Genomic DNA, 16,235 nt, shown 5'->3' on the forward strand with positions numbered 1-16,235 from the left:
ACTGACACCCAGATATTTCCATGTCCAAGGTGTTGTGCTTTTAACTTGAATACATTCTATAGTTAGTATCTGTAGATGTTGTCTGACATTTGCTCTTAGAAAATATATGTGTTTTTTTTTTTAAATACCAATATCCGAGGGTGACCACATGAATAAATGTATACAGTAGCAGTACCTACCTTTTTTTTTTTTTTTTTTTAATCTGAGAGTTGAAATAATGCCATCTGTTGGGCTGAAAATGCCAGTACTGGGTATGTGTGGCTGTCAACGGTGACCATGCAGAATGTGTGTTCATTGCGCTATCTTGTGGTCAGAAATGCATGCTTATGTTGTTCAACATAAAATCAAAGTTACGTTGCTATGTTGCTCAAATGTTGTTTTATGTTGTCTACTCTACCGAAACAGGATAGATATTTCACATCATCCTCCTCACTAAAATAAAGTGCCTCGTCTACACCTCCAGTGACTCCTCCTCCGTGAGGTAAAGGGGTGGAGCGCGCTTCGCGTATGGCGGAAGTGAGCACAGAAAATCGAGGTGCGAGTTCATCTTTTTATGTTATTCTGTGTTTATCGGATCTATTGGAGACTGACAAAAGGGCCAGGTCCAAGTCCTCAGACAAGGGCTGATACAGACAGCACCGCTTACTAAAACTGTGTTCCAGAGCTTGCCACTGCCACAAAACACTTTTAGTTAGCTATATAGCTACTTCCATCTGTGTCGGGTGGGGATGTAGCTAGCTAGCTAACGTTAGCTAGCTAGCTAGCAAACTGAGTGCGATTGGTAGCCTCCAAGAAGAGTCAACTTGCTTGCAAGCCAACTGACGAGATAGCGCATTGGATTTGAGGAGAAACGAATGTACTTCACCATCTTCTCTTCATGAAGTGTCACTAGCCAAAAGGTGAATTATACTCAGTTAGCCAACCATGCTACTTTGCTTGCTAGTTGTAGCTAGTTAGCCATAAGTTAGCAGTTTGTGTGTAAGGTGGCCTGTGATTGTTAGCTTGCTAGCTTTCTATACTTTGTATGATATCCAACATTGTCTCAGTTGCGAGTTGTTGTTTTTTCTGTTTGCGTATGTGTAGCTACTAGCTTGATCTCTTGTATTCAACTATGTTGCCATTAGATATTATGCTGTGTTATGTTTAAGACTTCCACTTTAAGCAGATACACTAGTGTAGGTAGCTTGCTAACGTTAATGAATAGCTATAGTAGCAAGCTATGTTAGCATTAGTGAGCTGGCTATTGTATTACCGTTAGCTAATTGATTTGTGCATTCAGCATTCAATTGTATCTGCTTAGCTTGCTACTCCTCTCAATAAACAAGATGACAGGTAGCTAAAAGTTAGTGCAAAGCATGCATAGCTAGCTAATAAACAAAGCAGCCAACTATGGATGACATGACACAAGTAACTATGCAGCAAATGTCATTTCCCAAGAACATGCATCTGTCAGCTCTCCCCAAATGTCAAGGGACAAATGTCATCATGGTCAGTTATCTATTTGCTACTGCTGTCCAGGAAATGCTTGTAGATGTCTAGACTATCTCACTTTTGGTCAAACATTTGTCCTACACCTGTACCCAAGAGTGACTGTGTTGTGTTATCTCTTGCAGACGTCAGAGAGTGAGTGTGTGTCAGAGTGCATGCCTGAATAACAGGGCCCGCGTGAGAGGGAGTGAGTTTGTTGCCTTGCCCTGGGTGAATATCTCACTGCCCTGGACATGATGGGCCCACGGCGGAAGTCCACCAAGACGCAGCTCGCTGGCGGGGGCACTGCCAACACCCTCAGACAGGAGGAGCCCAAGGACTACGTCAATGAGCTCTCCCATGAGGTCCTCTGTCACATATTCCGGTCAGTACTAGGAAGAGCATAATTCACTCAGTTCATTACCAGTCGGTGCCTACCCTGGCATGGAATACCCGTTGATCCTTACAATGCACTTCTGCAAATTCACCCCCCCCGCCCCCCCATTTTGTCCCTGCACCCAGGTATCTGCCCATGCAGGACATCATGTGTATGGAGTGCCTGTCTCGAAAGCTCCGGGAGGCGGTGACCCTGTACCTGCGGGTGGTAAAGGTGGTGGACCTGTGTGCCAGCCGCTGGTGGGAGTACATGCCCTCAGGTAGGCAAGGCTCTCCTCTGACTGGTCTCAGCCTGCATGTCATGCATTCAGGGACTAAATAGTTGAGCATGTATACTGACAGTCACATGTATACTGACACACACACACACACATCAGCATTATTAAAGACACAAGGTGTGTCTACCCTGTGTGATAGCCCATTAGGTTGAAAGTTGCTCAAAAACCAAGTGATAGAAACTGATTCCCGTTGCAAATAGGCCCTGTGGTTCACCATCAATATCTAACTGATACCTCTCTTCTCCCGGCATGACTGTGCAGGATTCACAGACTCCAGTTTCCTCATGCTGCTGAAGAAGATGCCTGACCTGGAACAGCTGTACGGCCTGCATCCCCGTTACCTGGAGCGCCGCAGGGTCAGGGGCTACGAGGCTTTCAGCATACCAGGCGTGCTGGAGGCTCTTCAGGCCTGCCCCAACCTGCTGGTAAGTCTGGCTAACACCTTTCATGTGACAGACCAGAGCAATGCTCTCTTTAGTGAGTACAGGGCAGAGTCCTCTTTCTTTTCACACACACTGTACTGGTTTACAGCTAGCACCAGATTCTGATGTTATCCGGCCAGCTCAGCTTGCTTTTTAAAGAGCCATGTTGCGCGTGAAAAGAAAATATCTGAGCTAGCTAAGCTAATGTGAGCTAATGTGTTGCGGTGCAACTGATTTTGGTAAGCAATGAGCAGTACTGTATAGAAGCAACCTAGCACATAAATGAGGTGTTTTTTGGCTGGATTTGAGTACACTGACCGAACACTCTCTTCAGGGAGTGGAGACGTCCCACCTGGAGCTGGTGGAGGCCATCTGGAACTACATGCCTCAGGTTCACATCCTGGGAAAGTTCCGCAACCGCAACGGGGCTTTCCCCATCCCCCCGGAAAACAAGCTTACCATTCCCATCGCCGCCAAAATCCAAACCCTACATTTAGTCGGTGAGTGTATTCACAACATTAGCCCATTACCATAACATTACCATACATTTGTTATAAATGCATAGTCATTCTTAGTCAGAAAAAAAAAAAGCCCAAACAATCAAGACGAGTGAGAAACGTCGCTGCACGTCCCTGCCACTGTCAGCCCTTACTGAGAGATCAACGGGACCCCGCTAGCAAAGTACACTCAGTCAATGTACCTTTCCTCTGGGGTCAAACAGGGGTCAACGTGCCAGAGATCCCTTGCGTCTCCATGCTCCGACACCTGTACCTGAAGTGGGTTCGTCTCACCAAGCCCCAGCCCTTCAAAGACTTCCTGTGCGTCAGCCTCCGCACCTTCGTCATGAGGAACTGCGCCGGCCCCACCAACTCCCTGAAGTACGTGCCCCTGGTGACCGGCCTGGCCTCAGCCCGCAATCTGGAGCAGCTGGAGCTGGTGAGGGTGCCCTTCCTGGGGGGGCTGATCCAACACGTGGTGGAGGACAGCTGGAGGTCAGGTGAGGAGGGCCACTCATAGCTCTACGTCTAAAAAGCAGGGTCCATCTCAGGTCCATGACTAGGGGGGTGTATCTAAAATGCCCCGTGAAGCATCGGCCTTATTGCTTTCACCTATCCAGTGACTGAAGTGAGTGTAAATGTAGGGGTGGAGAAGATTGCCATTAGACTATTGAGATGCAGCCCTAGAGCTTTCACAACCTGCACTCTTTTGGTCATACCCAATACTGGCTCACCTAATTCATCTTCATGAAGCCGTTGAGAAGTTGAATCGGGTGTGCCAGTGCTGGGCTAGAACAGAAATGCAGGCTGGGACCAGGAGTTGAGAACCCCTGAGCTAAAGGAACCGTGTTCTTACTGTCTGTTTTGGTGTGCTGCAGTCCTGAATCTGTCGATTTACACACACCTTTGTTCTTCAGGGGGATTCCGCAATTTGCACACTATTGTATTTGGTGCCTGTAAAAATGCACTTGAAGTCGATCTGGGCTACCTCATCATTACTGCTGCACGCAGGTAAGCAAGGAAGTCCAGGGTTCTCCCTGTGATTCCTGAACAGCGTGGCGCTGGATTGCATTATGAAAACCCGACTCACGTTTATTCGTGTCAAAATGGGCAAAAAAGTACAGCTAACACACTGAATTCACTGAGGAACATCATAAGACTTTTGCTTTCATTTTTAACAACAATGTCGTTGGCGATCAAAGATAGTTACTCTGACATTACTAAACATGTAGTTTCATTTGCTTTGAAATGTTTACATAGTGGTGCACAGCATGGTACAGCACCACTCTTACATTCTTTGGGGAGAACCTTGATTGTCATTGGGTAAGCCAGTGTTTGGATAAACATTATTGGCCAGTTTGCCCGATACAGGCTAGGCCTACTCATAGACTACACAAAGCATCTTCAGTAGAGAGTCTTCATTTAATGTGTGATTTAGTTCTGGACTTGGTTTAATCCGTGTCCGTGGAACTGTCCTGATGAAGCTAGTGCTTTGGTTTGATCTCCAGGTTACATGAAGTTCGCATCCAGCCTTCCTTAACCAAAGACGGGGTGTTCTCTGCACTGAAGATGGCCGAACTGGAGTTCCCCCAGTTTGAGACTTTGCACCTTGGATATGTTGATGAGTTCCTATTGCAGTGTGAGTCATTTTTAGACATTATTAGACATCGAAGTTGGGTTGGTTTGTGTTAAGTGTAATATTAAAGCCTCACTCAGTGATTTCTGCGTACTGGGGCACCAACAAAGCATAAAACAATGGAGTAAATACATTTGCAAATGCAAATATGACTTGATGCCTATGACATACTTGTAGTGTTCTAGGAATGACATTCCATGAGAGCAGCATTACCTTGTATTGTAGCTCTACATCACTGTTTGCAAAGTCTCTTAAGACTATATATATATAATCATGTTTTGATTTGAATGTCCTCTCTCTCTCTCAGGTAAACTGACTCACTCTGAGCTGGTGAAGTATGGCTTGGCTGACGTGATGGAGAACCCGGGTATCATCACAGACATCGGAATGAAAGCTGTCAACGAAGTGTTCTCTTCCATCAAATACCTGGTCATTTACAACTGCCCCCACCTCCACAACCCACACAACTGGATAACAGGTAATTACAATGTTACACCCATAATGCGATAGTCTCCTTGACTATTGGACTGGAGTTCGATTTTTCCTCTAGGCTGTGGAGTGAGGCTTTTGAACTGGTATAGCTAGTTTTAGGTCTGCATTTGAAGCTGGATGGACACTAAAGTGTGTGTGTGTGTGTGTGTGTGTGTGTGTGTGTGTGTGTGTGTGTGTGTGTGTGTGTGTGTGGGGATGTTACACTCATAATACCATAATCTCCTTGACTATTGGACTGGAGTTACAGATTTTTCCTCTAGGCTGTGGGGTGAGGCTTTTGAACTGATATAGCTAGTTTTAGGTCTGCATTTGAAGCTGGATGGACACTAATGTTTGTGTGTGTGTGTGTAGACCACTCACGGTGGAGCCGGCTGGTTGACCTGACGCTGGTGCGCTGCCACGCCATCAAGCTGGAGTCCTTCAGCCAGTTCATCGAGATGCTGCCCAGTCTGGAGTTCATCTCCCTGGATCAGATGTTCAGAGAGCCGCCCAAGGTTAATCTCCTCCTGCAATGGGCCACACCACACAACCTACAGTCATAACATTTCCTGGGACACATTAAATCAATTCGTGGGCCGCCAATTGAATACCCGTTGGCCGGCGGGATCAATTTGGAGTTGGGTGCTTGCGTGACCTCTCTCTCTCCCTCAGGGCTGTGCCCGTGTGGGTCTCAGTGCTGGCACCGGGATCGGCGTCTCCTCTGCCCTGGTAAGCAACCAGAACTCCAACAATGACAACGACAACAATAACAACAACAACCACCAGAACAACAACAACAACAATGATGCCAACATCCCACCACGCAACAACGACAACGAGGAGGGCGCCGTCCCCCGGCAACAACACCGTGCAGAGGGTGACGCTTCTATTAACATAACATAACATTGTTACATGATTTTCTTCTGTATTTTACTTTGGATTGGAGCTGGTCCCTGGGATTCTAGGTCCCTCAGATACATACATACATACATACATACATACATATACATGTCATTTACCTGACGTTTTAGTCTTGTTCTGAAATAAGTAGCCCTTCAAGGAGGAAGGCTATAATCGAATGGAACCGGTCCTCGAGGCAAAAGGTTGAGTGTGTTTAGAGTGGACCAACTCATTGTTTTTACTCTTCTCGTCATGCAGAGATTCCTGATGTGAACGGGATGGTGCAAGACAACATGGAGGCCGGGGAGCCGGAGGAGGAAGACGAGGAGGCGTCCCCTGGTCCTAGTCAGGCTGCCAAGCCACAGCCGGAGGCTGATGAGGAGCGAGCAGGTCTGGACCGGCCTCATCCCCCACCCCCACCACCATGCTTCCAACACTTGAAAGTGTTTTTCGGTGTGATTTATAATTTAGTTTAGCTGGAAACAAGGATCAGTTCCCGAAAGTGCAAACGGCAAATCAAGTATACCTCAAACACTTGAAAGTATTTGAGTTTATGGATTTTAACCACAGTCCTCATTTCTAATTAATGTGTAGAAATGATTCTAAAATCACATTTCCAATGCCCTCACACGTTTCTAGCGATTTATCAAACATGCGTACGCACGCCGGTGAGAAATCAAGGTTGATCGATGCCACATGTTCATAATCCCCATGCACGGTCACGGCTAGTTGCATTTGGAAATGCCTCCCATTGACCCTTCATGGTTAATATCGTCCCTTAAAGACTAATAAATCCCAGCTGTCTTTCAAAAGCCATCTCCTTGACGGATACATGGCTTGGATTTAAATCTTACAAATGATGTTCTAATTTCTCCCCTTACTGTTAAAGGTGCCTCTTTTCTATGTCATAAGTGCCTTTTTTTTGACACATTGTAGTATGTCATCTGAATCAATCAATGGCTTAGAAAGAATTGCATACATAAGTAGGTACAATGACATGCTAGAGGTCATGTCTATCACGTTGTTAATTCTCAATGTGCTTTATGTTGTGGAGCTCCATTTCTTTCCCTTTTATCTCTCTCTTTCACACTCTGTTCTAACCTTCTCTCCTCTCTCACACGTGTGTACTCGCACCCCCCCTGTAGGTCCCAGTGGAGTCCAGTGTGTGGTGAAGAAGCCCCCCGTGGTGATGTGTGACTCAGACAGTGAGGATGAGGAGGACTCTTCCAGGCCCAAGGCCCCGGCCCCCACCTCAGCCTCTGCCCGTCCCCAGAACACCTACCCTGAGACGGAGGCCCCTGGCAAGACTGGAGCCCCGAAGGAGCCACTCACTCACAGTAGTGAGTCTGGTAGACGTCTACGAACACGCTTCTCCTGTAACTTGAAACAATTCACTCGTCACATTTATCAACCTTTCGAAAATGAAGGTCGACCGCAAGGGGACCTGTCTTAAGATGTGCCTTGAGGCTGACAAAGACCTCAACAGAAATGTCTGTCACTGCAGCTTTGTTTTTCTATAGACTGCAAGACTTGTAACGGCAGCAGAACCATTGTATGTACTTGATATTATTTTAGATGGTAGCTGTAGGGGCTTGATGCACTACGTGACCGACCCCGGACCGTACTGGCTTGGATATTTTCTTGTCACATTGTCCTTCCCAGCACTGTTACAGCAACTACGGTGCATCGTAACTAGGCCAGCACAGCACAGCTCCGCTCAGCTCTGTAGCGTGATGAGGGTAAGGATGTGTTGTGTTCTGAGTCTTGTGCTGTGTGTGCTTCAGGTAAAGGGAAGACCCCTCTGCGTCGGCGCGGCCCGCCCCTACCCGAGCCCAGCTGTGAGAAGGGCTGTCAGGTCACCAGTGAGCAGATCAAGGCGGACATGAAGGCAGCTACGGAGAAGCCAGACAGAGGGGCTACGGACCCCGCCACAGTGGCCGGGGCTGGGGGGCCCGGCTGCACCACGGGGGGGTGTGTCTGCTCCATCCGCTGGAGAGAAGACTCGGCCAACCAGGAGGAGCAGGCCAGGGCGGGGACGGGGCAGGGGGACGAAGGGACAGTCAGGACTCGGTGCACCTGCAGCAGCGGCAGGGCTCGCCCTCACCCAGAGGGAAGGACTCGAGGTGGAGGGCCCAATCACCCTGCCTCTAGTGGGCCAGCGGGAGGGGGGGAGAGGAGCCCGGAGAGAAGGCCACGTGTGGGAGTAGGGCGGGGAGGGGGGTTGTTGGATCCCCGGGAAGAGGAAGAAGAAGAGGACGAGGAGGAGGAGGAGGAAGAGGAGGTGGGGTCAGAGTCTGAGAGCGCAGCCAGGACAGGGGCCGTGGTTGAGGGACAGTTGGGTGAGAGGACGGGTGGCCAGAGCCCTCGGGAGGCCTGCGGAGCAGAGCCACAGCACAGGAGCGGACCACGGGACGGCTGCTTCCCCAGGCGACCGGTCACCCGCGCCCGCAGCAGACTCTCCTCCGTGCCCCTGGTCTCAGAGTCAGGTGAGGTTTGGGATGGGGCAGACTCTACACTTCATATAAAGATCTGTAGATTTATTGTTTTTCTTGGCCAATGGCACACGGATTCAGGGAGTTTCTGATTGATCAGGAATTCCTGCCTTTCTGACATATTGATTTGAAATATCCCCTAAGCCACAGGTATCAAACTCATTCCATGGAGGGCCGAGTGTCTACAGGTTTTTGTTCTTCCCATCTACTTGATTGATGAATTAAGGTCACTAATTAGTATGGAACTCCCCTCACCTGGTTGACGAGGTCTTAACTGAAAGGAAAAACCAAAAGCTTGCTGACACTCGGCCCTCCATGGAATGAGTTTGACACCTGTGCCCTAAGCCAATAAAAGGTGTTTCCTGATGTCTCTACGTTGTTCTGCTCACACCCCTAAAACTCCATCTAAAGTTGACGTTGTTCTCCCTTTCAGAGCTGTCCAAAGCCAAGCCGCGGGTGACCGTGAAGAGGAAACGCACAGCAGACAAATCCACCAGCACCAGCGACCCAGTCACAGAGGATGACCACATACAGGTATCAAGACCACAACACTCACCCCCCCCCCCATCAGTCCTGCGTAGGACCATCCAGAGTGTGCATATCTTGGATATCTAGCAAGTCTAGCTGCCTCTGGCTAGCCTCAGCTCACTGTGCTGGAAGCTAACAAGGCTTACTCTAGTTTAGGTTATCAGCATCCCCATTAGCTGTTGCACCCGTCCACATGAAACATACAAACACATGACCGAACAGTACCGACCGTTATAGACTGAAGAGTTATATACAAGAACAACAGAAGATAATATTACATGTACATAATGTTACATATACAAGTAGACTCTTGAAAATTGTTGCCATCTCATGGAAACCTGGAAAGTAAAATCTGGAAGGTCAAGTAATGTCTGGAGGTTCCCGTGCCGTGAGGTTCAGTGCCGTGTTCATCTGTGTTGTTCCTCTACCATACAGGTGCTCACGCTGAAATCCAAAAACCTGGTGGGAATCACCCTTACCAACTGTGGGATCACTGACCTGGTGCTGAAGGACTGCCCCAAAATGATGTTTGTTCACGGTGTGTTCCCCCCCCCCCCCCCCCCCCCCCCCCATGTTCTCCACCTGGATGATCAGCAGGTTGGGGAGGGAACAGAGGAGTGTCTTGTGATGTTCTACAACACTAACACTGCGTTCATGTCAGTGGAGGGAGAAACTGGAGGACGAGCTCACTGTAATGCATGGAATGAAATGAGGAATGGTATTGAAGATGTAGGTTTGATACCATTCCTCATTCTGTTCCATACATACAGGCTCATAGTAATGCATGGAATGGTATCAAACACACCATTCCATGCGTTACAACGAGCCCCATCCTCCGATTTGTGCCTCCCCTGGTTCATGTGCTCCTCTGAATTAGGAAACATAGGAATGGGTAGTGCTATAACAACACATGTAGCAAGAGGGTAGGAAAGGAAGCTTTTCATTGAATTATTACTACAAACATGACACTTACTGTACTGTATTCCCAGCCCTGACACTCCTCTGTCTCCTCCTCCTCCAGCCACGCGTTGCAGGGTCCTGAAGCACCTGAAGGTGGACAGCGCTCCCATCGTCAACAGGTTTGACTACGCCCAGTGTAAGAAGCTGGACATGGAACAGGTGCTGGACCAGATCCTGCGCATGCCCCCGGAGAGGAACCGCATCATCTACATGCGCCCCATGCAGCAGGTTAGGCTGCTTCCACCTCTGCTGACTTCCCTGTCTGGAGCCTTCTAGGGGTGCTCTCACCCCAGGGTTGGGCTCAGTGCTATTTCAATTCAGTCCATTCAGGAAATACATTTGAATTACAATTGATAAATGGATATAGACACGCACACAGATAATTTATTTATGTAGTTAATGATTTCTCAATTCACTGAGAATGAGAAGCTTTTTCCATTAAAGATTTTTGCATTTTTTAATTGTAAATTAATTTCAAATGGCTTCCTGGTTTGACTTAATTGACCTTAAATTGACCAACCCTGTCTCACTATAACGGCAACCTGAATCGTCCTCTTCTCAGTGAGTAGAGCACAGATTAGGGTCAGCCTACTTTGTTCCACTTCTAGCTTATTCAGCTGGCATCAGGCATATGTTTGGACCGGTTCAACTCTCTTTTAGAGGGCTACGCCGTGCTGGGAAATACAGTATCAAAAGAAAATATCTGAGCCAGCACAGTACGATTCTGGGGCGTTTCTTGGCACGATAGTGTAAAAACATTCCTGTCTGGAATGTTTGAAAGCCCATGCTGTAAAACTAGAATTCACACAGGATTGTAAACATTAAACCCCTGGTCTGATATGAATAACATCACAGTCCAATATGTCTGCGCACAAGATGGTTTTTTTTGCAGAAGGAGAGCAGGCTTTCTGCCTTAAAACTTCAAACTAGATTAATAGGGCTGAAACATGTTGGGGTCTTAAACATAACAATTACTAAATAACATTTTTCTAACTTTTTGTTCTCCAAGACTGGTGGAATACTACACCATAAAAAATAATTTCTATCCCTAATCCCTAACCCTTTTTTTTATTGGTAAGGGGCCATACACAACAGATATTGCAGCAGATTGAACTACATGGCTAGTTTCCATCTGGAGTCTGTGAGCAGAAACATAAAACCTTGCCACAAAAATACAGCACCCAATAAATCACACATGACATACAGCAGAATAACAACAATTACATCTATGAAAATATGACATATCAAATATGAAAAACGAGATCCCATTCCCTTGTCCATGACATGGGTTCGAAACCATCTCATACACTAACCCCCCTGCCCCCCCCCCCCCTTTCATAGATCGACTCCCTGGCACTTGAGAGGAAGCTGTTCCGTGGGCCGTATCCCTACCACATCGGCATCATCCACGAGTTCAGCAACCCTCCCAACGTCAGGAACAAGGTGCGCGTCAGGAGCTGGATGGACACCATTGCCAACATCAGCCAGTGAGTGACAAAAGTTAGATGTTTTTATACGGTAGATTTAGATATACATCTATCTTACAAGGTTTTGTACTGTATACGTTGTGAGTGATGCAATATTTCCAGGATCAGTTGAATTGGATTGAATTTATTCAACAATGAAGAAGTAGTGGAAATGAATGTAGTTGTTTGATAGCTGTATACAGTTTACTCCTCTAGATGGCAGCCTTTAGCATGGCCCCCAACGTTAACTTCACCTCAGCCACCAGGTGGTGCCGAATCCCTGCTTTCCTGCTGGCCTCATTCAGAGAGGCTGTTAAGATTGGGATCTCTCGGTCCTCGAGAACATGCCCATGTCCTTCCTTCCTTTAGCTAAAAAAACAACATAAACAAACACTTTCATTTAAATCAACAGGGAGCTCATCAAGTACGAGTTCTTTCCAGAGGCCACACGAACGGAAGAGGATGTCAAGAAGTATCCCAACTACCCCTGGGGCAGAGACATCTACACCTTAGAGGGTGAGAGGAAGTCCGTCTGGCCCGTGGAGACTATCTCTGTGCAGCGAACATCCATAGCCTGTTAAATCTTTTCACACTGCACATCTTTCTTATCAGTTCTATAAATAGCACACGGTCGAATGTGGATTCTGTTCCACTGGGGGCCCCGGATGAAATGGATATTAGCTGAGAATTTCCTGTGAACGTCTTTGAATGAAATGTCTGATGTTTGAACTGCAGGGGATGGTTGAGTCTCTACTGTCCCTATAACAAAACGCTTTTCACGATGTTAGCTTTACGGCGTGTTTCATCAGTATATCAACAATAGTTTCTTTACTTCTCTTTCACAATGTATCATCGGTGGTATTAGTCCTCTCCCTTGTTAAGATGTCTCTCTCTCTCTCTCTCCCTCTCCCTCCTACAAATAGGAGTGGTAGATGGTGCTCCCTACTCGATGATCACAGACTTCCCGTGGCTCCGTACCTTGCGCACGGCTGAACCCAACAGCTACGCTCGCTACGACTTTGAGGACGATGAGAGCAGTGAGTGCATCTCTGCCCGAGTACATCATCCCAACGTTCACATTAAACCTCATACATTCACCCAGGGAAAAGCAGACACAGACAATAGCAAATCAGCTTCTTTTTTCTTTTCTTTATCGTATTTGTTGCATGATTTGCAGTGCTGACTAGTCGGGCTCTTGTGTGACCTCCATGAAATGCGTGGTTATCCGATGTAGACATGAGGTCCTTCACAGTTCTGACTGACTTCCTCTAGAGTGGTAGATCTGATGTTGTGTCTTCTATAGCTAATCCACTGTACAAGTCACGCTTTATCATGTGTTTCCATGACACCACAGTGTCCTGGGCAGCCTAGCCAATACTGACCGGTAGCTACAGTAGCCGTTTATGGTGTCTTGTAAAAAAATCTTTCTTGATGGAAATAATAGTGATGTCTATATTTTGTAATCAGGGCACCCTTGAAAAATAGACCTTGGTCTCAAAGGGACTCCCCTGAATAAATAAATACAATATTCTGAATACTAAACTGTCAGTCAACTGAACTGCATGAACTGGAACTAGAATAGAAAATACTCATCAGGAATGGATAAATGGAATGTTCAAACATTCAACATGGCGCCCAGTGTAAAATCAGGCAGAACCCTCTTTTATATATGACCCAGGTAAGAGTGTCATAAATAGATGGGGGGGAAAAAAGAAATGCTCTCCTGTGTTCCACAGCCACCATCTATGCCCCGCGGCGGAAGGGCCAGCTCTCAGCAGACATCTGCATGGAGACCATCGGGGAGGAGATCGCCGAGAGGCGGCAGACGCGGCGCGGGGTCTTCCAGCGTGTGGTGGTGGTGTTTATCCACTACTGTGACGTACGGGGCGAGCCCGTGGACGATGACTACATCTAGTGCCCCCCCCCTCCTATCCTGGGGGAGAGACCTGAGAGGAAGGGGGGGGGGGGGGCGGGGGCGGGGAGGAGTAAGGGGAAATACACCAACCTGCACCAACCTGCCAGGCCTCTGCTGTGATTGCTGCACCCTTTGTGACACCAGTGACTGGGGTGTCCTGTGGGGCTCCAGCGGGGGCGCTGAGGTGTCTCGAGTTGCCTTGTTTTTGTATTTGCTGACCTTGCGTGAAGGGAGAGAGGCTGCAGTGTGGGTCTGTCTCATGGCCACCAGTTTGGCTTCCTCTCTCCATGGGAGTCCTAGAACTCCAGGACGTGGTGCTCCGTGCCTGCCATTCATGGGTCAAATTTCAAATCTCAAAAGTCTTCCTCCCCATCCTCTATCCTCACCCTCCTCCTCCTCCTCCTCTACATTCATTGGTTGATGAGGTTTGAGGTTCCTCCCCTTGGACATTCTCCTCCAATGCATTTCTTGAGAAGGAGGCTAGAGAGGACGTGAGGAATTAAGGGAAGACTTTGGGATTGAACAATAGAGTGTGTTGACCTCCCACCTGTCCCTGCACTGCCTCTCAGCAGAGAGGGTGTTGGAGTCATGTGTGAGGTGACACCGCACCTTCCCAACTCTCTACCCTTTTCCCTGAAGTGTGCACTCCCCACATTAATTTAATAGCATAGGATGTGTATGCATGGGAGGGTATAAGAGCCCATGCTTACCCCTATCCTATGCCTTTAAATCTATATGGATGAGTGCACGAGTGCACATTTTAGGGAAAAGGTTGGAGAATTGGGACACGGGGTGGGTAGGAATCAGAGATGCCATCTGCAAAGAAAAGAAATCCTCCCCTACCGGAGCTTGGTGGGGAATCAAGAGGGCAGTGCTAGTATTATGTTGTTACGTTATGGGTTTGAATCCCTTCTTCTGTTTGGAGAGATTTCCACTGCCATTGAGTGTTTGAGAGTTTGATGTTCTCGCCTCCTACCTCTGGTGCTGACAAAGACTCGCGCTTCAGAGAAGCACCCTCAAGCTAGACGCTAGAAGTGCCCTTAGACTTGTTTGTAAAAGAACAATTGTTTTTTTTCCTGATTTTTGTGTTTTTCCTATTTATTTTGGCTTTGTTTTAAGTTGTTTTCCTCCCATATTTTAGACTTTTTTTTTTTTTTTTTCACCTCTGTTCTCGAGGTCTCATTTTGGAGGGGTGGGGGTTGGTGTGCATTGTGGGTTTTGGTCATTGTCAAAGTTAAATTTACCTCAGTAGTTGGTAAAAGAAAGAAGAAAGTGTGAAGACTGCGGCAGATCAGATGAAAATTTGTTATCAATTAATTCCCCCCTCGAATTCTCCTCTGAGCAGCTCCTGAGGAAGGAAGAAGAAAAAAAGAGAAGTAATCTATTGTTAGAACTCTTTCATGCGTACAAGCATTTAAGAATTCTCTCCCCTTTAATTGAACCCACCTTTCTGGGAGACTGTATGAATGGTGCTGCTTTGAATAAAGGCCCTGGCTAGTTACGGTTCTCTAAAGCATGGCCCATTCATGTCCAGATGACTGCAAGCATGCAGTGTTCAAGCAAGAGGACACTCTCCACATGAGCCTATGTGTGTTACAGTATGTGGAATACTTCATTTCTCTGGGAAGCACAACTCTATTTTGTCACATGTGCGCATCAACGCACTATAACACGTCGTTAGGAGAATGAAGTACAGGAATGTATCATCTGGGGTGCTCTTCTTGGTCTCTGGATTTATGAAAAGGACACTTTGCTCCCTAGTCTCTCTCTCCTCCTACGTTTTGGATGTTGAGTTCACACAGGCCGTGGCAACAGGATGTGAGGTGGTGTATGCAAACAAACACGCATTTTGTCTTAAAACTTAAGCACGCAATGCTGAACATGTTAACTGTGAAAGAACCCTAACGTTCCTGAAGTTAAGTCAAGGAAATACATTTGAAGGGCACTTTAAGTCTGAAAGCCATTAAAGTGTGATAACCCCCTTCTTGCTGCTCTACTGTTTTCTTGTCCGGGTGACTCCCTCCACCCTCTTCCAAAGCTGAGCTACTAATGCTTGTGGATTGAATCTAGAAACACACTAAGCACTGCAGAATCCTGTGTACAAAAAAAACAAACCATGTACAGATATGCTGTATTTAATGGATCTTCCAAGATTTGTTTTATATGTTTATATAAAAAATAAAAAAAACAATTTCACATAATAAAAAGGGAGAACTGAATCAAGTGGACGATCACTGTGTGCTTGTCATGTTTTGTCAGTGATGTCATATGCCGGTGTGAATATTTTGGCTCTCAAACCTTTCTTTCAAAGTTGCAATATTGATGATTTTGCCACCGGGGCTGCTCTTGAGCCAAAATGTGTCCCCTTAATAGTCAGAAATAATGTCCAGAAATTACCTCATTGGACAGGAAGGGGTACATTCCCAGGTCCATGACTATCAGTTTATTTTGCCAAAGTTTGTTAGCATGAAACTAATAATTGTCTGGGTTAATGAGGCAAGAAATTGATTGAGATTGCATCATAGAAGTATAATAACCATACAGTCAACAGGCAAAAAATCCAAATTCAACTTAGTATAATATACCTTTAAAAGGAGACAGTTACCAATCAGCTGCCATGAGATACAACATGATTAGGCTCTTTATCATCCTAAGACGTGGTTTTCTTTTAGGAAATATTATGTCTAAAAAGGGGCCTAAAACACCTTGTTTTGCAGGGACAAAGTGTCTTACAAGGAGAGGAAGCTGCTCACTTTTCAATTTGTCAACGTAGAGTAATGCTGGCTTGCATCTGTAGAGAATCAATG

At 46.7% G+C, this 16,235-nt stretch overlaps 1 protein-coding gene across 1 annotated transcript; it reads left to right on the forward strand.

The window, feature by feature from the left end:
- The first annotated feature begins 524 nt into the window (after nucleotides 1-524).
- fbxo38 (F-box protein 38) lies at nucleotides 525-15,656 on the forward strand. Its single transcript, XM_083686402.1, has 21 exons — nucleotides 525-899; nucleotides 1,614-1,852; nucleotides 1,990-2,123; nucleotides 2,403-2,566; nucleotides 2,898-3,063; nucleotides 3,285-3,560; nucleotides 3,978-4,071; nucleotides 4,569-4,699; nucleotides 5,004-5,174; nucleotides 5,540-5,682; nucleotides 5,840-6,044; nucleotides 6,326-6,457; nucleotides 7,213-7,443; nucleotides 7,852-8,553; nucleotides 8,993-9,093; nucleotides 9,523-9,625; nucleotides 10,109-10,275; nucleotides 11,389-11,534; nucleotides 11,926-12,029; nucleotides 12,437-12,550; nucleotides 13,250-15,656. Exons 2-21 carry the CDS (start codon nucleotides 1,722-1,724, stop codon nucleotides 13,426-13,428), a joined length of 3,594 nt encoding a protein of 1,197 aa, XP_083542528.1. The 5' UTR covers nucleotides 525-899; nucleotides 1,614-1,721; the 3' UTR covers nucleotides 13,429-15,656.
- Nucleotides 15,657-16,235: the final 579 nt, after the last annotated feature.

The sequence above is a fragment of the Argentina silus genome, assembly GCF_951799395.1.
Source record: "Argentina silus genome assembly, chromosome: 15".
Lineage (NCBI taxonomy): Eukaryota > Metazoa > Chordata > Actinopteri > Argentiniformes > Argentinidae > Argentina > Argentina silus.

Bases quoted from the DNA above. Each gene is read 5' to 3' on its own strand.
- fbxo38 (XM_083686402.1), top strand. From the start codon at position 1,722: ATGATGGGCCCACGGCGGAAGTCCACCAAGACGCAGCTCGCTGGCGGG. The intron at 11,535-11,925 runs GTGAGTGACAAA...TTAAATCAACAG, and splicing joins ACCATTGCCAACATCAGCCA to GGAGCTCATCAAGTACGAGT. The intron at 12,030-12,436 runs GTGAGAGGAAGT...TCCTACAAATAG, and splicing joins AGACATCTACACCTTAGAGG to GAGTGGTAGATGGTGCTCCC.